This window comes from Aythya ferina (genome assembly GCF_964211825.1).
Source record: "Aythya ferina genome assembly, chromosome: 1".
NCBI classification, from domain to species: Eukaryota; Metazoa; Chordata; class Aves; order Anseriformes; family Anatidae; genus Aythya; species Aythya ferina.
In genome coordinates this window covers 126,371,906-126,397,032 of record NC_140296.1, presented here as the reverse complement: position 1 = coordinate 126,397,032, position 25,127 = coordinate 126,371,906, and the positions used below count along the sequence as shown (strand labels likewise).

The 25,127-nt window shown below is 43.8% G+C and overlaps 1 protein-coding gene across 5 annotated transcripts in view; it reads right to left on the bottom strand.

The window, feature by feature from the left end:
* Positions 1 to 10,896: 10,896 nt before the first annotated feature.
* The window catches only part of TCAF2 (TRPM8 channel associated factor 2), a 23,404-nt gene continuing 9,173 nt past the window's right edge, over positions 10,897 to 25,127 (bottom strand). For all 5 annotated transcript variants that reach the window (XM_084502572.1, XM_084502574.1, XM_084502575.1 and 2 more), the window contains 7 exons: positions 23,915 to 24,548; positions 21,246 to 22,216; positions 19,240 to 19,334; positions 18,011 to 18,224; positions 16,983 to 17,222; positions 13,763 to 14,100; positions 10,897 to 12,147 (listed from right to left, as the gene is read on the bottom strand). In XM_084502572.1, coding sequence (XP_084358698.1) covers positions 11,902 to 12,147; positions 13,763 to 14,100; positions 16,983 to 17,222; positions 18,011 to 18,224; positions 19,240 to 19,334; positions 21,246 to 22,216; positions 23,915 to 24,531 — 2,721 coding nt within the window. In that variant the 5' untranslated portion in view covers positions 24,532 to 24,548 and the 3' untranslated portion in view covers positions 10,897 to 11,901. The remainder of the gene's footprint in view (positions 12,148 to 13,762; positions 14,101 to 16,982; positions 17,223 to 18,010; positions 18,225 to 19,239; positions 19,335 to 21,245; positions 22,217 to 23,914; positions 24,549 to 25,127) is intronic.

Here is a 25,127-nt window from a genome sequence, read left to right as displayed (position 1 = left end):
TCTTTTCTGGGCGTGTGGGTTCCCCTGTTTACAGGGGCTTCCTTCTGCTGGTGCAGGTTCTGTGTGCGTCCACACTACTTCATGCAGTCTGCTGACCCACAGGCTGCTGAGGAAGCTCAAGGGCACATGCATCTGCTGAAGGTGTGGGTGTGTACTTGCCGTACCCCTTACCGCCAGGAATGACAGCTGAATGCCTGCCAATGGCACCCAACTCTGATTATAGATGATCCAACCTGGCAGAGTTGCCAGGGTTTCTCGTGCCTGTCACTGAACCAAAATGCTAGTTGGAGGCCCTGGAGAGTCTTGAGTCTACTTTCGCAGACCCTCATGGTACAGACAAGAGTCAAAAAGAACAGCACAGATACAAACAAGATCAGTGGGATGTGAACAGAAGAAAATACTGCAGCGACAGGGGTCTTGCATGACTAGAGACTGCAGGAGGAGCCACAGAATGCAGCTTCCCTCAGAGGTACTCATGGTCTGGGAAGCTGAAAGCCCAAAGCTGGAAATGAAACCTTCATCAGCTTTTCTGCATAATCTAACTACACAGGGAATTAAATGCACCTCCTGTTTGAGAGGTGGCAACATGGAAAACAACATGCTGGGAGCATCAAAAGTGCCTGGTTTTAGAGGCTCTCTATCAGGCAAACTGCCGCCTGAACTGGGATGGAAAAGACCCGAGAGGGATCCAGGCACCAACAAAGACTGGTTTTGAAGACACTGGGATCCATCAGTGATGGTCAGTGTCTAAGTACCACCTCTTCAGAGCACAGGAGAAGGCAATTCCAAAATGTTGGCAGTCAAACAGGTGGAGAAGCAGGCTAGCTTGGCTGGGCAGGGACCTTCTTCTAGAGGTTAGGTGCATAAAGAAAGTGCACGGCCACTGGAAGCAAGGTCGGGTGACATGGGAGGACTACAGAGATGCTGTTTGCTGTTGTAAGGAGAAAATTATTCTGGGAGTTACTGAAAACAACCTGAAAGACAATGCAGACGTTGGTCACAGCAAACACGGGTTCAAGAGGGGAATGTCCCACTTAATGAAGTGAATTTCCTTTTATTACAAGGTCACCCAGGTAGATGACCAAGGGAAGCCAGTTGATGTAATCTTGTTAGTTGTCAGAAAAGCTGTCAAGACTGTTTCTCACAGTATCCTTCTGGACTAAATATACAGCCTCTGGCTAGAAAAATACATAGTACAAGGGCTGATGTGTTGGGCACAAAGAGTTAGAGTAAATGGGGTTACATCAGGCTGGCGGCACAGTGGAGCAGGTGGACCTGGACTAAAGGAGGCTGTGGCCTGTGGAGGGCCCCTGCCAGAGCAGATTCCAGTCCAGACCTGTAGCCCTTGGAGAGGAGGCCACGCAGGAGCAGGTGACCTGGCAGGAGCTGCTGCCCGTGGGGGACCTGTGCTGGAACAGTATGCTCCTGAGAGATGTGCTCTGTGGTAGAGACACATCTTGGAGCAGTTCTTGAAGAACTGCTGCCTGTGGGAAGCCCACGCAGGATCAGGTTGGTAAGGACGGCATCCTGTGGGAGGGAACCCACAGGGAGCAGGGGCAGAGAATGACTGAGAACAAGCGCTGGAGACAAAGCGCTAGGGACTGGCCACAGCTCCCATTCCCCATTCCTCTGCACCACTTGGGGGGGAGGAGGTTGGAGAAGGTGCATTGGGGGAAGGCATTTTTGGTTTAATTCCTTTGTTTCTCACTACTCTAGCTTGTTAGTAGTAGGCAATAAATCTTACTATCTCCCTACTCTGAGTCTGTTTTGCCTGTCATGATAATTGTTGAGTGATCTCCCCATCATTATCTGAATCCTTGAACCCTTTGCATCGTATTTTCTCCCCCTTTCCTTTGAGGCAGGGAAGTAAGAGAACAGCTGTGGTTGAGCTTGGATCCCCACCCGAGTAAAATCACCACAACACAATGAAAATTGTGTAGACTTAAAGGAACATACCTTATATACAGAGTCAGGAATTTAACATTAGTCTTATTAGTGTCTTCACAGGGTAATTACAATACCGTAGAAATATGCACCCCATTAAAATGATACTAACATATATAATACAAATTATTCAATTATTGCAAAATCCTGGTAATGGTACAGTTGAAATGGACACACATGGACACAAGTATCTAACCATTTCACCATTGCTGGGTTATGCTGTTCCGTGGTGCTAGTCTTTTAGAAGAGATGGTTTGCAGTGAGTCGTCCTGAGTTCTTTGCTAGGAGGAATTCAATGGAGGGGAGGAGGGGGTAGTTCTTCCTCCTTGATCTTAGGTCCTCTTTGGGTTATTTTTATACTTCTTAAGAAGTCTGTTTTTTACTGGACCATGGGTCAGTTACACAGTGACTATTTAGTAATGTTTGATCTCTACTATATCTGATAAATTGACAGATTCAGTGTTACGCGATAAGAGATAGGCCTCCCAGCCTTCTCCTGACACTTACAAAATCCTGCAGGTACATCTAAAATATACCTATGAATACTCAGAACTGTTACTGGTGAGTCATGAGCTATTAAATTAGTACAAGGCCTGTGGCTTACCACTAGCAATAGCAACAAGACATTTACTGGGCAACAGAGAAGACTGAACCACTCCCAGAACATCAAGTATCCAGTGCTGAATAATTAGACAGATCCATGCTTTCACAAGGCTGAGGGTTTAGGCATACATGTTCTGGCATAAGTAATGCAGTCTCATTGCATCCCCATTCATCTTCATGACCATGATAGATAACTGTCCATTTGTAATGCTACCTCTGGGGCTACACTGGTGTAACAGGTTCTACATCTCTCTCCACCTATCCAGACAAAGAAACTAACCAACATGGTAAAGCTGTGTTTACAGATATATATATATATATATTAATCTAGTCATACACCCAGTGCCACTTTCTTACATAAGCTGACCTAGCAATATACTGTGTGCCTTCCTGTGTCAAGGGGACATGGCAGAGACCTAATGATATGGGTAGAAGAAATAGAGTGCTGTTGCAAATCTATCCCAGGCAGGAGTAACTAGAAACTCCAGACATTTAATATTTGCTTCTTACAACCCCAGTGAAGTGACTAGCTAATCTAAAACCCTTTCCCAAGAAGCTAAGAATATATTAGCCACCATGCATGTTTTTCTGTTGGCAGTTTCAGCTGAATGTCAGGGTCCTAAGTGCACCAGTGGTTTGCTGTGGAGAGGACCAGGGGACCAACGCCATCTCTACGTTAAGTGCACTCCTGCTCATTTGGAATCAGGGAGTCTGTGAGTGTGTGAGATGTGGCCATTTCTGGACTTGGATTTACAGATACAACCATGTGTTTCAGTTGGGAGGAACCAACAGCAGGTTGCTTCACATGGAATTTGCTCTGACATGCCTAATCATTTGTTATGTTTTAAGCCACCTGGCACCCTATTGACACTGCTATTGTCCCCTGTTACAGGCATCAAGCATTTCCTCCCTCTCAGTGCACAGAAGTTTGGTGGGTGCCTGACTTAACTACATCCTGGAACCTCTCCTCGATGAGAGCATTCTGGGGCATCTCAAAGTACAGCTAATATACATCTCCATGAACAGAGGTCTATAAGGTTCTTCCTCCCTTCTGCACTGAACTTGCACACTACTCCTTCATGGAGCAGTTTAACCCATTGTGGAGCTCATGGCCCTGTTACTTCTTTTTGATGTATTTTGGGAGATTTGGGGAGCTCTGTTTCAAAAAACAATTGGTCAGTGTGTGGAAAAATGCTTTTGTATGGAATAGCAGAAGATTAAACCATTGGCTACTCTTAAGTTTCTCTAGGATAATTTTCTCTGTTTTGTAGCCACATATGTATGTTTATTTCAAATTACAGGACACTGAAATACACTATTTAATCCCACGCTGGACATGGTTTTATTTTGAACTAATCTAACCCTGGGAGCTGGATCCCAGTTTAGAAATTGTAGGTCCTACACAAGCCTTTTGCATTCTGCAAAAATAGCAGCAGGTTCTACCTAATTCTCTGCCTGTTTTTGTATTTTTCCACTTGAAAAATAGCAGAACGCCATGCACCCTAGCTCTTTAGGCTTTCAGGTACAATTTCAACCCATTGCCATGAGCAGGGCCCTATTAAATTCTGCCTAGGTTTATTTACCACCAAGCTGGTAAGGCCATATTCCTAACCAGTACCAAATACTGTGTAACTGCTAAGTACTCTTGGTGATATTCAACAATGCTTGGCCATACATCTTTGTCATCCTGTTTATCTTTGTGTCTTCTGCTGCTTATGGGTCATCTCGACCACAGCAGCTTCCTATTTGAAAGCCAGAGCACTAAAATAGAGTATGCGTACCAGTCACACATCAGTTCTGCACATATACTTATAGACTTCCATTCTATGCTCCTGATTATGGATCTCTGGGTGGCCAAATTTTGTATTTCAGTTTTATTTCGTGTAGAGGTTCTTGACTTCACTGATATAATGGAGAAGAGTGATGCATTCAGTCTCATTTAAAATCAGTGCACTGAAAACAACAAATAGATCAATGCCTGCAGGCAACTTCCAAAGAAAACAATAAAGGTGGTCAACATATTGAGCTCATTGTCAGTGACACTGAACCTTCAGATCCCATTGCTCATAAGGACTTGGAAGAAGAAATAGTTCCAAATACGTAAGTAGCATGCAATCACATGAAGGAACCATATCATGGGAGAGTACCAACCCGATGGCTATTAACATTTTTACATCCTGGGCTCTTGTTCCACCAACTCCTTTCACCCCAAACAGTGGCCACACTGCACAAATAAAAGGCTTCTGATTTGTGAGCACCTGTGCTCTCAGCCAGCTACCAATATTATTTTGCATTTTTTCCTTTAGCAAGGGCCTTTCAGTATAATTAATTACAAATTGTTCTTCCTATTCCATCCAGGTACAGAGGTACTGGTGATGCAGTATCTAATTCAATGTCACACAATAGGGATAATTTTGTCTGTTGAAGCAAATGCAGAAATTTCCCATTTTTACCCTTTTTTAAGGCAGATCCAAAAAGGGAAGGTAGTCAAACACTGTGTGCAAGAAAGATAATATCAGATACTAAAGAATATGATTCATTTAATCCACTACTGAAAAGAAACCTCACCTAAATAGTAGATTACAGTTTAATGAAAGCACACAGATGTTAAGCAATGTGAACTATCAAAATGTATGTCACCCAGGGTGTATTGCACTGTTTCTAAAGAACAGAGAACACTTACAAGAATTATAAGAATACTCTGTAGAATACTGTTCATTTTGGAGGGCATATTACTCAGATGCACAGTGTTATGAAAGGTGAGACTAAAAACCAATGCTGTAATTTGGTATGATGATTGCCAGGTAAGGAAGCTCCCTTGGAGCAGCCCAAACATCTGTAGTCCCCTGCGGCCATTCTGTGATGTCAAGACGCATGTTTCTGTCTAGACCTGCACAGGCTTTAGCTGTGCATTGGCAAGTTGCAAAAAGTAAGGCTGGCAGATTTAAGACAGCAATTCCACTTTAATACTGCCTGGTTGCCCATCTTTGCTGTATTCTGAATGAGTTAGATATTGGGAGGGAAAAACATCTTAGATGACTCAAATCAAAATCATCATCATAGTCATAGAATCATAGAATAGCTTGGGTTGGAAGGGACCCTAAAGGTCATCTAATTCCAACCCCACCGCCATGGGACACCTTCCTCTAGATCAGGTTGCTCAAAGTCCCATCCAAACAGGCCTTGAACACTTCCAGGGAGGAGGTATCCACAGCTTCTCTGGGCAACCTGTTCCAGTGCCTGCCTCACAGTAAATAATTTCTTAGATCTAGTAGAAATCTACCCTCTTAGTTTAAAGCCATCACACCAAGATCATCTGGTCCAACCATATCCCCACCACCAATGTGACCCACTAAACCATGTCCCTAAGCACCACGTACAACCTTTCCTTAAACAGCCTCAGGGATGGTGACTCTACCACCTCCCTGGGCAACCCGTTCCAGTGTCTGCTCCTTCTGAGAAGAAATGTCTCCTAATTTCTGACCTGAACATCTCCTGGCACAACTTGAGGCCATTCCCTCTAGTCCAATCACTAGTTACCTGTGAGAAGAGGCTGACCCCCAGCTCCCCACACCTTCCTTTCAGGTAGCTGTAGAGTGCAATAAGGTCTCCCCTGAGCTTTGTCTTCTCCAGACTAAACAATCCCAGTTCCCACAGCCACTCCTCACAGGACTTGTGTTCCAGGCCCTTCACCAGCTTCATAGCCCTGCTCTGGACACGCTCCAGGGCCTCAATGTTCTTCTTGTAGCGAGGGGCCCAAAACTGCACACAGTACTTGAGGTGCGGCCTCACCAGAGCAGAGTACAGGGGGACGATCACCTCCCTGGTCCTGCTGGCTGCACTATTCCTGATACAGGAACAACATTCCAGGACGCTGTTGGCCTTCTTGGCCACCTGGGCACACTGCTGGCTCAAGTTTGGACAAGCATTGACCAACACCCCAGATCCTTTTCCTCTGCACAGCTTTTCAGCCACTCTGCCCCAACCCTGTAGCATTGCATAGGGTTGTTGTGACCAAAGTGCAGGACCTGGCCTGTAGCCATGTTGAACCTCATTCCATTGGCCTCTGCCCATCGACTCATCCTGTCCAGGTCCCTTTGCAGGGCCTTCCTACCCTCCCACAGATCGACACTTGCCCTCAACTTGGTGTCATCCGCAAAACTTGGTGTACATCTGGTGTTGTAGTTAGGGCAGGATGTGGTAGAGAGCCTCTGGGTGAGAATTAAGGGGATGGACAGCAAAGCAAATATATTTTGTTGTGGGTGTTGTGGGTGTCTACTGTTGACCACCCACCCAGGATGATGGCATGGATGAGCTATTCTATAAGCAATTAGGAGAAATCTCCTGGTTGGTTGTCTTCACCATTCTGGGAGAGTTCAACTTCCCAGGCATAAACTGGAGGAATACTGACAAGTCTGAGAAATTGACAAAGCATTTTGAAGACAACATCCTGTCACAAATATTTAGCGAGCCAACTAGGAAAGATGCCTTCCTAGACCTCCTGTTTGAGACTATAGGCCTTTTGGGAGATGTGAATGTAGGTGGCTATCTTGGCCACAGCAATCATGAAATATTAGTTTAAAACTTGTGTTGTAACGAGAAAACGTCAACAGAGTTGTCACCCTGGACTTTAAGCTACTAAGGAAGCTAGTTAACAGTGTCTCCTGGGAATATGCTCTAAAGAGGATTTAGGGATCCCTGAAAGCTGGTCACTTTTCAAGAACCACCTTTTAAAAGCCCAGGAGCAGGCACCATGTTGCAAGTCAAACAAGTGGGGCAGAATATTGGCTTGGCTAAACAGGGAACTCTTCTTGGAACCTGGGCAAAAGAAGTACCTGATCTCTGGAAGCAAGGTTAGGGTTCACAGGGAGATTATAGAGCCACAGTTCACATTTGTAGGAAGAAATCAAGGTAAAACTAAGCTTATCTTGAGTTGATCCTAGCCAATGCAGTATCACACAACCAAAAAAAAAAAAAAAAAATAAAAGGCCTTTGAAAGTATGTTAAGCAAGGGGAAGTCCAAGGAAAACACTGGATAGTCACCTAACAAGTGAGAATGAGGAAAAGGTTGAGATATTTAACATCTTTGTTGCCTCAATTTTCAGTATTAATGATAGATGGTGGGTTGTCAGGTCCTTTAAGTTGAAGGATCATGACTGGTGGAGCAGTGACTTTCCATTTGTGGTCACTGAAATTAAAAGGACAAGTTGTATCAATTGAACATTTATAAATCCGTGGGGTCTGACAGTATTCACCCTAGAGTACTGAAGGAGTTAACAGGTGTTATAACTGGACTCCCCTCAACAATTTACCAAGGGACTTGGGAGTCTGGGATGAACCCTGCTGACTGGAAGCTGGCTAATGTTATCCTAATGTACAAGAAGTGCATGAGAAAAGACCAAAGAAACTACAGACCTAACAGTCTATCCTCAGTACCTGGAAAACTTACAGAGGTTATCCTGAATGCTATTGAGAGGCAGTTAAAGAAGAAGGCTATTAGACATAGTCAACATAGGTTCATGAAGGAAAAGTTCTGTTTTAATAATTTGGTATCTTTCTACAATAAGGTCACCCACTTATTGGATGAAGGGAAGGCAGTAGATGTAATTTTTCTGCATTTTAGTAAGGCCTTTGGTACCGTCCCTCACTGCATCCTTCTGGACATACTGTGAGATGAATAGGTACACGCTATGCTGGGTGTTGAACTGGCTGAATGGTAGCACCCAGACAATTGTACTGAATGGGCCTACATCAGGCTGGCTCGATTCTAGGGCCAGTTCTCTTCAACATTTTTATCAACTATCTGTATGCAGGAGTGGAGTGCATCCTCAGCAAGTTTGCTAACGATACTAAACTGGGAGGTGCTATTGACTCAGGGGATGAGAGACCTTGTAGAAGGTTCTAGGTAAACTGGAAGAATGGGCAATCATCAGTGGCGCGGAATTCAACAAGTGAATATGTCGGGTTCTATACTTGGAGCAGAGTAATATCAGACACAGGTATAGAAGGGATATTAGTGGCTGGGGAGCAGCCCTAGGATCTGGGGGTGCCGATTGATAGCAGGCTCAACATGAATCAGCAGTGTGCCCTGGCAGCCAAGATGGCAAACTACCTGGGGTGCAGTAAACACAGCATAGCAAGACAGTCAAAAGAGGTGATTCTCCTGCCATATCTAGCGCTGGTGCAACCAGTGACCACTTTTCAACTGAACTATTCTAATTCTAAACCAACCAGAAATATTTGCTTTAGGGTGCAAAATGAGCATTATTCCTTCAAAGAACAGAACTGTTTCTGTATCCCAGAAGAGTTTTATTTAGGGAACATTGTGTCCCTTTCAAACTTTGGTTCACCCACACAGCTTTCACTCTCCAGAGTTCCATCTGACTGTCCAAACTCTCTCCTTCCAAAAAAAGGCTTCTCTTCTTTCTTGTGTAGTCTTTGGCAAAGTATTAAATCAATCAGCGCTTTTTTTTCTTTTTTTTTTTTTTTTTCTTTTTAATCCCATTCCTATTTTCCGAGAATTTCCTGGACCCCTAGTACCCCACTGTTCTGCTATGGAGATCAAACTTCAGTTCAGCTATAGTAGCAACAAATTCATATTACATGTTTTCATCTTTTTTACATTTTTACACCCTAGTACTGATAATAAAAGGAAAGTTTGTCAGATCTTTGTTCAGCTTCCTGCTACCTACTAGATGAAGTCAGTGTATAGCAATGGCAAGTGACTTTCTGCTAAAGAAAGCTTACTGTATAAATGAAGCCAGAAAATCTGTATGCAATATGAAAACATCACTAGTTAACCCATTCATTCTCAGAGTTGATTAGAGCATGTTTCCTGGTTTATTTTTTTGCTAAGGCTCTTATGGTCTCCAAATCTATTTTATTTTTTTCCTTTCTATTTCAGCTACTGCTCAGGTCGGTCTCAGCTGTGTTCTAGGTTTTTCCCAGACTTCAAGCTAAATTTCTCTGTGACTGCTGCTTGAATTACATTTTTACAGAAATGATTAAATTTTCCATGTGTTATTTTGAAGACTGTCTCTGTGCTCCCCCCCTTTTTTTTTATTGCTGCGGTCTCAGTTTGGCCTTTCTGCTTTGACAGGCTGCTCCAGTATGCACCATAACTAGTGGAAAAGCAAGTGCAGAAATCAGTTCATAAATGTGTCAAAACTTTTCTATGATCTGTCCATGTAGTTGCTGGTTTTTTTCGTGTGTTTGTTTTTTTGTGGTGGTGGTGTTATTTCCACTAAAGAAGAACAGATACCATTCTAAGGGTGACATTAAATTGAGTTAGTCTAATGTTGAGTTTGTGTACTACATATGCCTAAATATTTCAGGCTGCATTTAGAGCTGGTGTAAATTGTAGCTTTTCCATTGGAATCCCTGTGGTTAGACTAGTCCATTCTAGCTCAGAATCCAGCCTATCACCTTTTTCTTTAGCCTTTTTTCTCTTAAAAACTTTAAGATCCGTTTTGTTGTGTCTTTCATGTAGAAACAAACAACAATAAAAACAACAAAACAAAAAACAAATCCTGCCATACTCAGGTAACAGAACCAATAACATTTTCAGCATTTTTTTAAATGTACATGAACTCAGCTTTTGCTCATAAACTCAGTAGGGGTGAAATCTGTTTCCGTAGACAGGGTCAAATCTAAACCTTTCCACTATGAAAGCCTTCCTTTTAGTCTAAAGCACTCTAGTACTCTACTCTAGTTCAATACTAAACTAGTACTGAACCACTGTCTAAGCTATCATTAGCCTCTGCATATACTTTATTGGAAGAACAACTTACAATGATAGTGAATAAGAACAGAAAGAAAGTTTGAAAGACAAAGTAAATATTAGGCCAATGAATCACAGAAAAGCCAGAACTACATCTGAGACAGAACAAAAATGAAAAACTGTGGAAGAATGGTTAACTGAAATAGGACACGAGGATGTTGGGCAGTTAAGAGGCAATGGGCTAGTGAAGTACCGTACTCAACTCACAAGAGTCTGGGCACGTACGCAGCTGGCTGAGAGCCAATCAGGCTCAAGGACACGATGCCCTTGAGCCATGGGGAAAGTCCCTAAGGCGGGCCGGTAGCTAAAAGAAGGAGAAACTACCTGAAAAGAGCGGGAAAATGTTAGCCAATCCTGAGCTTAGTTTTTGCAATATGTATGAGTTGATTATGTTCAAACTAGATAAAAGGCGACTGAGCTATCCATTAAAGTTGAAGTTCACTGTTCACTCATACTGAGCGTCTGTGTCTTCCTTCCGTCGACAACAAAAAACTGCTGTAACAAATTTTTGGATCACTTCTAATTAGGCTTTTTTTTAACTGCACACTTGAAAGTAGGACCACACACAGTTTGAAAATCCAGAATTGTCTTATTTATTGCTGATACACAAGAAGGGTGTCCAGACCAGTATGCTACTAGACGAAGCATTAAAACACTTGTCAGCACTGTGTAGTCACCAGTGTGTTGTGCTAGTCAAGCAATCATGAATGAGGTGAGGGAAACATTAATGTCTGTTGGTCCTCCGAAAATGCTTGCTGTGCTGCTGTCCTGCTCCTGATTGCTCCTTCATGCTGTCACGTCATCGCCTGGTTTTTAATCTCTGATGAGTCCAGGAGCTGGATCGCTATTAACTATAAGCAAGTCACCTCTTCTTTGTTTCTATGCTGATATATTTCATGGCTTGTATCTTGCTCACAGACTACAGTAAGAGTGATGGCTACCACTCAGCATTGACTTATTTGCACAAAGCTGGACATTGGGTCACACAATATAAAGCAGGAAGAAATTACAACATTTTAGTATCAGCTGTTATATAAGCTGTATATAAGCATTATAAGGTCAATTTCGTGATAGTAGGCGTGGACCTTCTGCATAGTTAGGGAGATTAAAGATAAAGAATTTTATAGGTATTCATGTCCATAGTGAACATCTCGTATTACTGAGATTACAGCTGAAGAATACAACATTGTAGAGGATACTATTTGCTTTAGAGACCCTTATTCTATTGGTATTGTACTTGAGACCACTCCAGTGATTTCAGGATGGAGCAAACTTCCATTTTATCAGATAAAGGTTCTGCAGGAACTACATCTACTCAGAATTACATTCCTCCAGAGGTGAAGAACCCAGAACAAAGCTTATTTATTATTCAAGCCTTCAGAAGGTGGTTTAGATGGGTGCTGAGTAACACACAAGTTTCTGCTGAACATCTGTTGGGGGTTAACCTCCATTCTAAACTAGCAAGCTAAAGAATTTAATGTAACATCAAGTGCCCAATGAGCAATCATGCAGTACACAAGGCCTAAAACATAGGCTGTACCTTATCTGAGAATCAAAGTTCAGATGTTTTTCTTTTATGATCTATAGGACTTCATTGGGTCCTGTTCCCAGGTGGGTAAAGAGGAGAGTTCCTCAGACAGCTCTTTCTTGATAGGCCATCCCCAGGCTGTAAAAAAAGGAGCCAGATTCCTATTCACCTGCTGAGAAAACTTCTGCACCCACAAATTCATCTTAGAAGGGTTGTCTTTTGGGATAGCAGACATTTTCTGGTAGTCAGAGAAGAGGTGAGTGAAGGGGTCCCAGCCAAACCCTTCCTGCAGCTGTGGGAGAAGAACAGTGTAAAAACAATGAACTTTTCATTTCATTGACATTATTCCTGTGTTACAAACAGTAGAGTGACCCTCCTACCCCTTGTTTCCCTAGTGTCTTTTGGATTTCATGTAAAGTTAGAAGAAGGCATCCAGCTTTCAGGCTTCAGAGCACAACTTAGAGTATTAGAGTACAGAAAAATACACCTTCCCATTACACTGGCTTGCAAGCACAAACAGAGATGAAAGATGCATTGGGAGGAGCTAGAAATGTCAGCAATCATCTATACAAGTTGTTGATTTGTGTGGAAGAAAGATTCTTGTGCAGCAAAAGGAGTATCAAAGAGGATGCTGACAGATAACCTGGACAGAAGGAAGACAGGAGAACAAGGCGTGATCAGAAAACAAGAAGGAGAGATTGTGAGCTGAGCATGAGTTTTGGCTAGGAATAAGAACACAGGAGTTTCAGATTAAAAAAAAAATAGTCTTGTATGAGTAACAAATTTAAAGTTAAGAGGGAGAGGAAGCCTATGTTGTTGCTCAAGATGAGGTTAATATGAAGAGCTGACTTGAAACAGCATGACAGGATACAGAATATCTACTGAATATCTTTAGTTCTTTACCAAGCCATGACTTGCATCTCACTTCCTGATACTAAATAGTTTGACACTAAAACATGTTCTACAAATCCACCATCATGCTGGAACAGCTAAGCAGGAGCAGACAGCATTTCTACATTAGGAAGTACAGGCAGACAGGTTATCTACCTCTCATAATCCCCTATTACCATGGAACCCCCTGGTGCTGAGACTAGCTATGGACTAGGCAATATCTTTAGCTTGATGATTTAGGCTCACTGATTTTCCACTCTGGAACGTGGAAAAATCAGGATCACTACTCCTTCAATAAATATTTTGTTATTCATAGAAGATGTGAGAGCTCCCAGACAAGGGGGCTGAGGGACATTCACCTCAAAACAGTCAGTAGCTTAAGTCATCATAATGGACTTTTTTTTTTTGCCAGCTAACTCAATGTCCCACAGGAAATTTGCAGCAGATTAAAGGACCAATGATCATCCTTTTCCCACACCATATAATCAAACATAAATATATGCTATATAATTATACATATATAACACATATATTATATAACTATATATATATATAGTTATATATATATATATATATATATATAGTTATATATAACAAGCAGTTCCTGTTTCTCTCCTAGGGATAGAGATTAATATATTGTACTAAGTTCTGTTACTGAGCAGTTAAGCCCCAGTCTTTCAAAGGAAGGGTAACAGGAGATGCTAGCACTACACAATCTATGTCTGCGTCTCTTAAGTGCTTTCTGGACTTATGATGAATACGGATTGTAAACAAACACTGGCATGACACCTGGAGTCACCAGGCTAAAGACATCCTTCTGACACAGGGTTCACCAATTACTGAATCATAGAATATCCCGAGTTGGAAGGGACCCATAAGGATCATTAAGTCCAACTCCTGGCACTGCACAGGTCTATCCAAAAGTTTAGACCATGTGGCTAAGTGCACAGTCCAATCGCTTCTTAAATGCAGCCAGGTTTGGTGCAGTGACTAATATACTCGCTTTTCCCAGTTACCTGCAGGTATGTCTCCAGAGCAGTCCATACGTTCCAGTCCTTTAGCTGAGCACCTTTCTTCAGATACTCTCTTATCCTTTCCTCCCGGCACTGTGACCTAAGTGCCCCATGTGCCTGATGCCTGGGAATCTCCAGCACCTTCTCATGCACATAGACAGACCAGAGATTGCAGGTGGCCTCTGTGGTATGAGGTGGAAACTCCCATGCTTGCTGCTGTTGATTGTGTCCCAGCTCATGGACAGGACCCCAAAGACCAGTAGTTTTCATGTGCTTCACATCTATCATCTCCTTCACTGAATCGATGTGGCACATGATGGGGTAGCCAGAATGCATCCAGCCTGCAAGAAAAACATAAGTACTTACCCCAGTGCCTCTTAAACATAAGTAACTGTATTTCTTTTTCATTTCTCCAGCACCTTTCCTCCATCTCACAAACCATGCTGTATTACAATTACATTACAAGCTGTATTCAATGGCTCTATGTCTAAGTGAAGGCTGGTGATGAGCGGTGTACCTCAGGGGTCTGTCCTGGGACCAGTAGTGTTCAATACCTTTATCAGCGACATAGACAGTGGGATCGAGTCCACCCTCAGCAAGTTCACAAAAGACACCAAGCTGAGTGGTATGGTTGATACAACAGAAGGAAGGGATGCCATCCAAAGGGACCTGGACAAGCTTGAGAAGTGGGATCATGTGAACCTAATGAGGTTCAATGAGTTCAAGCACAAGGTGCTGCACCTGCGCCAGGGCAGTCCTAGGCATGAGGACAGACTGGGAGAAGAACTCATTGAAACCAGCCCTGCAGAGAAGGACTTGGGGGTTCTGGTGGATGGAAAGCTCAACGTGAACCGTCAGTGCGTGCTTGCAGCCCAGAAGGCCAACTGCATCCTGGGCAGCATCAACAGAGGGGTGACCAGCAGGTCAAGGGAGGTGATTGTCCCCCTCTGCTCTACCCTTTTGAGGCCCTACCTGGAGTGCTGCATCCAGGTGAGGGGCCCCCAGGACAAGAAGGATGTGGATCTGTTAGAGTGGGTCCAGAGGAGGGCCACAAAGATGATCAGAGGGCTGGAGCACCTCTCCTGTTAAGAAAGGCTGAGAGAGCTGAGGCTGATCTGCCTGGAGAAGAGAAGGCTCCGGAGTGAGGTTACCCCATTGTAACCTTTCAGTACTTGAAGGGCACTTAAAAAGAAAAATGGAGAGCAACTTTTTGCTCAATCAGATATTGACAGGATGAGGGGGAATGATTTTAAACTAAAAGAAAGGAGATTTAGATTAGAGGTTAGGAGGAAATTCTTCACTCAGAGGGTGGTGAGGCACTGGAATGGGTTGCCCAGAGAGGTTGTGGAGGCTCCATTCCTGGAGGTGTTCAAGACCAGGTTAGATGAGGTCCTGAGCAACCTAATCTAGCAGTGGTGTCCCGGCCTATTGCAGGGGCTTGGAACTGGATAATCTTTGAGGTCACTTCCAACCCGAAACATTCTATTATTCTAAGATTACCATAAGTGACTTTTTTTCCCTTTTTGTGAGATAAGGAAATACTACAAGCATCACTGTATCAAAGAAGAGATAAAGACAGTACTATCAGTTAAGTACAGTTTCACCTACTTTCCCTTTTTATATGTAAGTGTACACTCACAGTTGGGCTGAGGATGAGATTTTCGGTTGAAGGAAGGTTCAGGTTTGGGGCAGACTTTCTTTCCTGACTCTTGCCCAGAATATCCCTGAATGCTTACAAACCAAGCACAGCTGACGCCTACCCAAACGTGCAATAACGTGATTCAGCACCCTGGCAGAGTTTGACCTTTCCTGTGTAGAGTGTGGATCCTGCATGTCTGCACTCCAGAAGTTAGCAGTGTAGACAAAATACATGGATGTCACAGTTTGCCATGCTTGAGGGCTGCAAAACTTGTCATGCTGAAGTCAGCTCTTAACCTCACAGAATAGCTGTTCTGTAAATAATTTCCCAGTGTCATGCAAAGCAAGAATTTTGTACTGCAAGGGATTTTTCCCAAGTCTCCTTGGTGTTTTCATCCTTGACTTGTCCTTATTCTTAAAGATTCCCAAAGCTTCATAAAAGAATCATCTCCCCAAAAGCAAACACCTATCATAGAAGTGGATAAACAGCCCTTATTCTCACTACATACATGTAGGGAGCCTACACAGCTGGCTTTAACTGAACAATAAGCCTGTATAGTACTCTAGTGAGAGGACATGAATCACAACCCCCTTCCTGCAGAAACTATTTAAGATCTTGAGCTCCCCAATTTCTAATAAAAAGGATGCGTGTAATTAAAAGCCATAGGCATGCAAAAAATTCAGGTCCAGAAATGTGAGTGAAACCATTTACTCCACCCAAAACAGGAGGGAATTTTGTGTTTGCAGCCAATGGTCTTTTTAATTGGCATTTGCTTAGCATAGCTGAACTTATCACTTCCAAAATGTGTAACAAATTATTCCCATGTGCCTTAGCAAAGGATTAGGACATCAGGGTTTGTGCCAAGACCCTGCCTCATTTTGGGATAATGAATTTCACCAACGTGATTTGAAAACCAATTGAAAAAATAGTATTACAAGGTTCTGAATTTATCATCTAGCTTGACTCATTCAAATACACTCAGTACACAACTTGAAAAGCTGCAGTCATGGAGTACCAGCTGCAAAACTACAAACTCATGGGCTTTAATGGTAGTATTGCTTCTCCTTCTCCACTGCCATCACATCAGGCACATCTTTTCCAACTAAGGTTTGCCCACAATAACCTTTGCACAGCCTGTCTCCAGCAGGTAGGTACACATGAGTATAACAATTATCACTGAATGTAAGCAAACAATCCTATAGCTGAGGCAGGAAAAAAAGCAGAAATTAGATCACTGTCTCCCAGCTGTACTGATTCAGCAGTATATTCAGGAATGAGAAAAAAGCCCCTGCAGTCACCAGCTCTGCCTCTTAACACATCCAGGCAGCTGAACAGCTGAGTGAGACAATGCTGGTTTAGACAGAGGGGCATCTGAAAGGGTCTATTTAATTTTTATAAGTACTGTCTTACTGTATTTTCATACTGTTTGAGTAGCTCACAATTATGCAAGGATCACGATCATTTGACCCTTTACATATGTTTCCAGTCCGGCTTTACTGAAGTGACTTTGCAGGAACAGATCTTGCTACTAGAGGCCACTTGCCTTGTAGCCACTTGAGAAATGCCATTTGTCAGTGCACCTACCACACGAGATCTGGACATCTGCTACAATCCTCTCTGGCCTTGGGAACTTTGTTGGTATGGCTGCCAATTTGCTTATTGCCACCATGATCTCATTCCACAGGGTCAGCAGTGGTTCTGGGTTCTCCAAGTGGCGGATGCTGTCAGCTGGTACCGTCAGGATGAGATTCTCAGCTGCCAGTTCTGCCCAGGGAGCAGGGTAGTGCCGGATACTGGCTTTCCACTGGTTTTCACAGGTCTCCCCTGCATCAACACAGAAAATCAGTTAACCGCAGCTCAAACTTTTGAGCACACTCCCAGAAGTCAAGCTGGAGAAACAGATCACAGTTGAGAAATTCTCTTGGAAAACAGTACATGGTAGTTGTGCGACTGCAGGTGGCTGTTAATTAGTTAATCCTCACCCTGTACTTGGGAAGCCTCAGGCTCCTATGGATGGGAGACAGATGGGAGCAAACTGGCATATACCAAAGTAGTTAGCATGGCAAGAACAAATCTCTGTTTTCCTTCTGAGAATAAGAAGCAGGCTTCTCCAGTCTCACTTGATGATCTTCCTTCCTCTTCTCCAGTGGAATTTTTTCTCTGTCTAACAACACTGATTTCTGTTTAATTTCATAGAGGAACAAGATGTTGCATACCACAAGGAAAGAGAAACTGACAGAAAACATGGAAAATTCACCACAGAGATTTACCACACTAAAGCACACAGAGTGCAAGATAAGCTTTGTTGTGACAGAACACTCCCATCAACACATGGTTTTCACCAGAAATGACAATTTCAACCACTAAGAAATGTTGGTTTACACAAACCCTGCCCTTTTTGTGACAGCTCCCTCACCTCCCTCATGTGAAAGCAGGCACAGAGTGAGTATGTGAATTACCTGGAATCCCAGAGCAAGACAAACCAAGGAAACTGAGTCTAGACATTACTAAACACAGTCAGATGCTCCTAAGTATGGCAGCATCTTTCGTTTCAGTCACAGGGATGGCATCATGAGCAGCACTAAGAAAGGCACCAAGGTAAATAAACCTACCAAGCTTGAAGAAAGGAGCTCTGACTGCCCCTTCTACAGTGATGGGCACTTTCCCCAGGACGCTCCTTTCTGGTACTATGATGTAAATGAGGCCACCCCAGAGGCAGGAAACTGACTGTTTCTGGCAGGTAATATCACAGGTGCGTATTACCACTGGGGCTCGTTTCAGCTCTTCAGCATTAGAGAGGTCATCCGCATGACACCCAACCTGCACCTGGCAAACAGAAGGGTAGGTGATTTGTGAGCAGCTGGGTAAAATGCTTCAAGTACAACTTTGCCAACCAACTATAGCACCCTGAGCCCTCTGCTGTAGCGCTGTTCCTGCAGGGCACATGTGCAGAAACAGCTTTCTAACTCCAGAATTGTTCAAGTGTTCAGCCTGTGGTGGCCAGAAGCAGCAAAACAAATGGAAAAGAAAAAAAAAAAAAAAAAAAAGTTTAGTGCTGTCTCTATCTCGGACAGTCTCACAGCTCTGCTCCTATTTTTACCGGGGTCTGCTATATCCTTCATTGGCAGTTCACAGAATTGCAATGTGTTTTTTTTTTTTTTTTTTTCACTGTACTTTACTTGTATTTATTTTTTCTTCACCCTGCACCAGCATCAAAGTCACATCCTATAACATATGAGGTGGAGAGGTGTGATCACTCCTGGGTTGTTTTATTGTGCCTCTTCCTCGGCCCTGATACAGTAAAACAGACAGAAAGTGGCTGCAAGATTATACGAAAATACCTGAGTTAATCTTGAGTTTCAGCTGCAGGAAGCTTACTGCAAAACATACCCAAGCAGGCGAGCTTTTGTCTGCTTTGTTCTTTGATGAGAACAGGATTCCAGTTAACTGGTTTATATCTGATCTGGATACATCTATGAGAGCAACAGTAGCAGCATTGTGGAAGTACATTAGGAGAGTTCTGGAAAGAGACAGAACTAAGTTTCGTGATTAGAAGGGCCCACCCAAGTACTTATTTGGGCCTAGAATCACCTTGATCAGTTCTCTCTGCACGGCAACAAAACAGGTACAGCAAGCAGTCTCCAGGCAGCAGCCACAATCAATTATCCTGCCAGCACACAGACGAGGAATGCAAGGAGTGGAAACAAGGTGAAAAATTATGACAATGCATGGAAAGTGCCACAGGGTGGCAGCAGAAGGAAAGGACTGACAAGGCCTAAGACCTCTATTCGAGTGCCCAGCTGACATTGTGTAAGCAGTAGCCAAACTAGTAAGGGCTCACCTGCAGACCAGCACCGACCAGCCGACAAGGCAATGTTATAACGGCTGTGTGACCCTCAGGGAGATAGAGTCCTGTACTCCTCCAGGCAGTCTTACCTAAAATGTGAGAGAACACAGATCTGAACAGTCAGAAACTCTTCAGCCTGATGTTATGGATTCTGGAGATTTCAAGCTGCAGTAAAACAATCTTCTGCCCTTGTCTCTACACATGCACAATTGTCTCACATTTTATCCAATCTGTTGGAAATACAGCTTTAAAGGGAAAGGGTATTGGCATGAACAAGATCATCATACAATTAGCAAGCAAGCCCACCCAAACTTAAAATTCCAAGAATGACGAAGGTACTTATTGATACTTGTAAAAAAAAATAAACAAAAAATAATAATTAAAAAAGAAACAACTCCTCCTCCACTCAGATCCTCTTACTCTCAGAGGTGCATGCTGTGGTGGTATTAGACATAGTTGAAGGTCATCAAACATCTCCTAAATAACAGACTGACAGTGACATCATATTTTTCCCAACTGACTAGTCAGCACAAGCTGGGGCCCACATGAATTCCCATTTCTAAGCTGACGGAAGTTATGAGAAAGCCTAGAGGACTGTCCTAGCCAAGGCATAAGATGGGTACCCTACCACACCACTAAAATTCAGCAAGCCTCTAGACAGCCTTCCCATGGAAATTAAAGCTTCCTCTGCCTAGGAGATTTCAGTAGACACTTCTGATACACACTGCAAAACTGATCCATCTCCACTGTACTGATCAGGCAAAATCCACTCATTGGTTCTGACAAAGTTTACTCAAGCATATTTCAGCACAAACAGCAAAAATCCTCAGAAGAGCTGGACCATCCTAAGGCTCCTCATTTACAACCTTCCCTGTCCTCCAAGAAATTTTGTCAGGCAAAACCTAATCCATGGAAAAATGTAAAATAGACATAATATCATAACTTTTCACCAATTCATCTCAATTTTGCTGAACATACACCAATGGCATTTTTGAAATTGTTTAATCTCAAATCATGGGTTGCCAGCACTTTTCTTTTTTTATGTGGAATTACACAAATTCTGAACAGTCCCACTATTCAATTCAATGCTTTCAATCCAACCAACCCTAACAATTTTCCCCTTTTGCCCTGACTCATTAGTGTTACAACCAGTGAGCAATTATTCCACAACTCTTGTCTCTAAACTTCCTCTGTACTCAAGACATTGCCACTCCAGAACTGTCCTCTTTATCTCATTAGAATAGTTTGCAAACAACAACTCTCAATCATATTTAAATTCAAAAATTCAAGATTTATCTGTCCAGGGAAAAATACCTTACTAGTGAAATTACTTAAAGTCTAAATATATCAGTACCAGGAATCTCAAAATTATATAGCTACAAAGCCTAACATTAGACAAATGATTCAGGACGTAATTACCAAATACCATAGCTTCAGTGATGGTGTCAGCCCATGAAGTTCCCATCCTGCTCACAGTCTCTTGTTTTCACCCCAAAACCACAACTTCACTCCATCAGCTCTGCTGATACAAGAAGTTGTGAGATCGCTACTACTCAGACTGAAATTACCTAGATAAAAAAATAAAACTTTTGTTCCTAACTCCTACCTTTTCACAGGATGGTCTCAAAGATGGCTCTGTCAGAACACTAGTGGGACAACAAATGGTAGAGCAGAGCCTGGAGTTCCTGAGGAACTTAAAGCTTTCTTGAGGAAGCCGTTGCACTGTGCAAGTACCTTCAGGAGCTTCTTTAGTTGGCTCTTTGCCAAGTGCCTGTGTACCAATTATGAGGATGCAAGACTTCCATGGCATGTTTCAGAGCTCTAAAATCAGTGCCAGCCGTAAAAGGAGCCTGCCTGCCACTACACAGAGGCCAGCATCCCCACAAGCCCACAGTGAAACTGGACATCTGTCCTCATGTTTAGACATACACACAGAGGGCAAGTGCCTTGCTGATCCCAGCGCCAGCATGCCTCAAGAGGAAGGGAGATATGGTACTCACCTGGATTAGTGCCATCGATTTCCACGGTAACAGGAAGGGCACAGACCCCAGTGTCAGATTTCTGCACTAGGGCTGCACAGTCTGTCATGGTGTATGACAGCTCAGTTGCCATGCAGAGCAGGGCTGCCTCTTTGGACTTGCTCTTGACAGGCTTGTGCCTGCTGACGTGCGGGATACCACTTTGGCGAAGTACTTCGGCCAGCATGCGGTGCAGCGAGGCATATGCGGGGCAGTCCTGGGCAGGGATGCGCAGAAAGGCAGCACAGTCTTGTGCCAGCCTTGGCAGCCAGTCTTTCAGGGGAGCTTTGAGATCCTCAGCCTTGTCTACATGGCTCTTGAAAAGAGAGAGTGCCTTGCGAAAGTGGTAGTGCTCCCCAAATGCTGTGGCTGGGAGCTTTGCTGCCTGGACACTCTGCCCCAGGATGCTCAGCCCAAAGCGGTTGAGGATTTTGTTGCCAGGATATTCTGCCACTGCAGCTTTGCTGCGGTTCTGGGAAGCCCAATACCAGGCTTGGCCTCCAATCAGTAGGCCACCCCCTTCTGCCACAAAAGCATGAATCGTCTCCACCTGTTTGTCACTGTAAGAAGGACAGCAGTATACGCTCATGTTGCCTGTCAGCTCTGATACCTGTGACTTCACCTCTTCCTCACTGAAGAGGCCACACAGTTTCTTCAGGCTGGCATCCACACCCACCAGCCCCTTTCTCCCAGCATCTAGCCAGCGGACAGCATTGAGCAGGAATTTGGCCATCTTTGGGGAGAAGAGCTGACTCTCATGGGTTGCCACCACAACACGGCCTCGGCCATAGCGTGCTGCAGCTAAGAGGCAGCGGTGCGAGCTGTCCAGGCAGAGCGGGAAGGAGAGTACACCATGCACCAGCAAGATGGAGGGTGTGCCCCCTGTCACCATATCCAGCTCTGACACACCATGCAGGAGAAAAGCAGAATCAAGGCCAAGATTGGCCTGGTGTCTGCAAAACCAAGAGAGGTTCAAGTTAGCCCCCATTCCAGAATCCTCTGCTTAAACAGCTGCCATGTCTGTCCCTGCCTCTTCTTCCTCTCTCACCCTAGTACATCATGTTGCCACTTCTTTCATTTTAAAAATAAAATAAATCCATCAATCTTTTTTTTTTCTTTTAAAGTTTCAGTTTTTACAGTCAACCAAATCTGTAAGAATCTCAGCACTCATTTACAAATGAAGAGAAAGAAAAGTTTCCAGGCCTGTTACTTTGAAGAGCAGCTTGAAAATCCAAATGCGGGATCTCAAAAGTCAAAGGAGCTTTCGTATTTTTTAAGCAAGTCTTTTGCAAATTTAACCTGCAAATGATGGGGAAATCAGCATATCTCCTGTAGCAAAAACTTCCTCGAATTACTCCACCCTAAGTATCATAAACTGGACAAGCCCAAAAGATTTCTCTGTGTGTTCTGTTGAGAAGTGAAGAAAAGATAGATAGACCCCAAAAGAGAGACCCCAAAATTCCTACCAGTTATCCTCCACAGTATCTTTGTGGAGCTTTTACCATGTAAGGCTCTTGTATTTTTGCTATTTCCTTATAGCGGCTATATGACACTGTGGAGAAAGACATGTTCAATCGGTTGCAATTATGTAATTTTCTCCATTTGGGCAAGCACAATTTTTCTTTGACACCTGAAAAGAATCTGTTGTTACATGGCCATTGCAGCTACCTCAGTTACAACAAAACATGCTGCCCTTGTGCACACCCATAGGACAGGAAACTGCACCTCTCTTCTGATTCTTACTTTACTGACACTGTGAAGTAAATGAAAGACTTTCTGGGATTTTTATTTCTGTCATTGCAACTTCCACTGCAGTGAGGTGAAACTGCCACACACAGGAAGCATAGCACCGCTCCTGCTCCACTGAGATCCCATGGCACTTTCCCTAACTGAGCAGAAAGTGGTGCTAGGCACAGTCCGGTATGCTCAATGGCAAGGGGAGGTGGAGGAAGACAGACGGGCAAAGTCCACGGCACTGCTGTCTGCTCTGTGATACAAGACACAACAGCTCAGAGTTTCGCAACCTGCGGCTCTGAGACCAAAAGGCCAAGCTAGAATCCCAAACTAACTTGAAGCACAGCGGGTTCCTGCTAACAGCCTGTGTCTCCTGGAGAAGGGAGGTGGCACCAGGCCTGCCTCCTCAGCTCAGCATCAGTCCAACGGTTTCACTTGCAAAAAGGAAATTTTTGCAGGTTAAGCAGGTTTAGCAGCTGTCAGGCAGAGCCCAGCCCAGAGTGCTGCTGAGGTGCTCCATCTCCAGTCTGGTTTTGAACTGTGTGAAAGTTGGCCTGAACATTCCACCCTGGGGGAAAGGATGGGATAGGAGCTGGGGAGTTCCACCTCCTTTCCCCAGCTTGCTGTGTGGTGCTCACAGGCACAGCTGGTCAGGGAGACAGCTCTACAACGTGGCTGCACTCATTTCTTGACCCTGAATGAATGTCCTAACCCACTCCCCTGGAAGCAAACTCATCATTCTTTCAGATTACAAACAGCAAGGAGATTCCCTCTTACATCTGAAGACTACAGCTGCATGCCACCCTGGCTATTAAAGAACCAGCATTCAAACATCTTCATCTCTTACCTCAAGGATCTTCTGTAAACATCTCATTTGCATAACTTGTTTAAATAGACAAAACAATTCAGATACTCACGGAACAGTTAAGGGGATCTTTGGAATTTTCTTGGCAACTTTGAAGATCCCTTTCTCTACAGGATTTCCTGTGAAGTACACACCGGCCACACTGGTCACCTGGTTCCCAGGGAATTCAAACAGCACCTTCTCCTTCCCATGTAGACTACCCCAGTACCAAGCCTGGCCTCCGATGAGCAGGCCTCCACCTTCCTTTACAAAGCAAACCACGTCTTTTGCCTGCGTGCTGTCATAGGCATCCATACAGTACACCCCGTGGTGGGTGCTGAGTGCTACCCCAGCCTCTACTTTGATGCCAGCCCCGAGGAGCAGCTGGGAGAGGGAATCCAACCGGTGATGGGACCCAACCAGGGCCGCAGGGGAAGGCTTGAGCCACTCCACAGCTTTTATGAGGAACTGGGAAAACTTGGAGCTCTTCATGATTCCCTCGTGGGAAATAACCACCATCTTGCCTTTCCCATACCGTGAAACAGCGATCAGAACCTGCTTCTCAGCGCTCAGAAGCACAGGGTAGGCATCCTCTCCAACAAGCAGCAGCTCACAAGGAACAAAACCACCAGTGAAGTCCCATTCTCCAACACTGTCTACTAACAGCTCATAGGTAGCAGAGGGTTTCATCTTCAAGCCACTCTAATCTGATGGAGAGAAGAGCAACATTCATCGCAGCATGGCTCAGCAACACAGAACTGCTAAACTGCTAAACGAAGTGACTGTTTTAACAAATTCTGCTGTGCATCAAAGAGGAGAACAAGGAAATAAGGATGAATACATTCCCATTAACAATTGGTTTGGAGAGGGAGAATGACAGAAACTCCAAGAAGTCTACTAGGAACTTGCCTGGTAGAAGTGGCTTACATGGAAGGTGACAGACAATAAAAAGACCTGATCAGCACAATACATGCCGTAATTCAAACATGCAGTTTCCAATTTTCTTCCCAATTGGGTATTTATAGAAATACACATGCCTGCTGTGGCATAAGTTTCCAAAGATGCACTTTTTCTACCTGTTCAGACACTAAAAGCAAGAAGTATTAGGTGACGTGAAGAGGAAGAGGGTTGGTAGAAACAATAGAGACAATCAGTTCCCTGTCATAACTGACAGTTTAAGCCACATGGGACCTAGCAGAGCAGGTCTGGGCACAGGATTTTCATGCCCTAGTATTCTGTTCTAAACTGCCACAAGATACCAAGGAAATAATTTCCCTCTTTTGCAG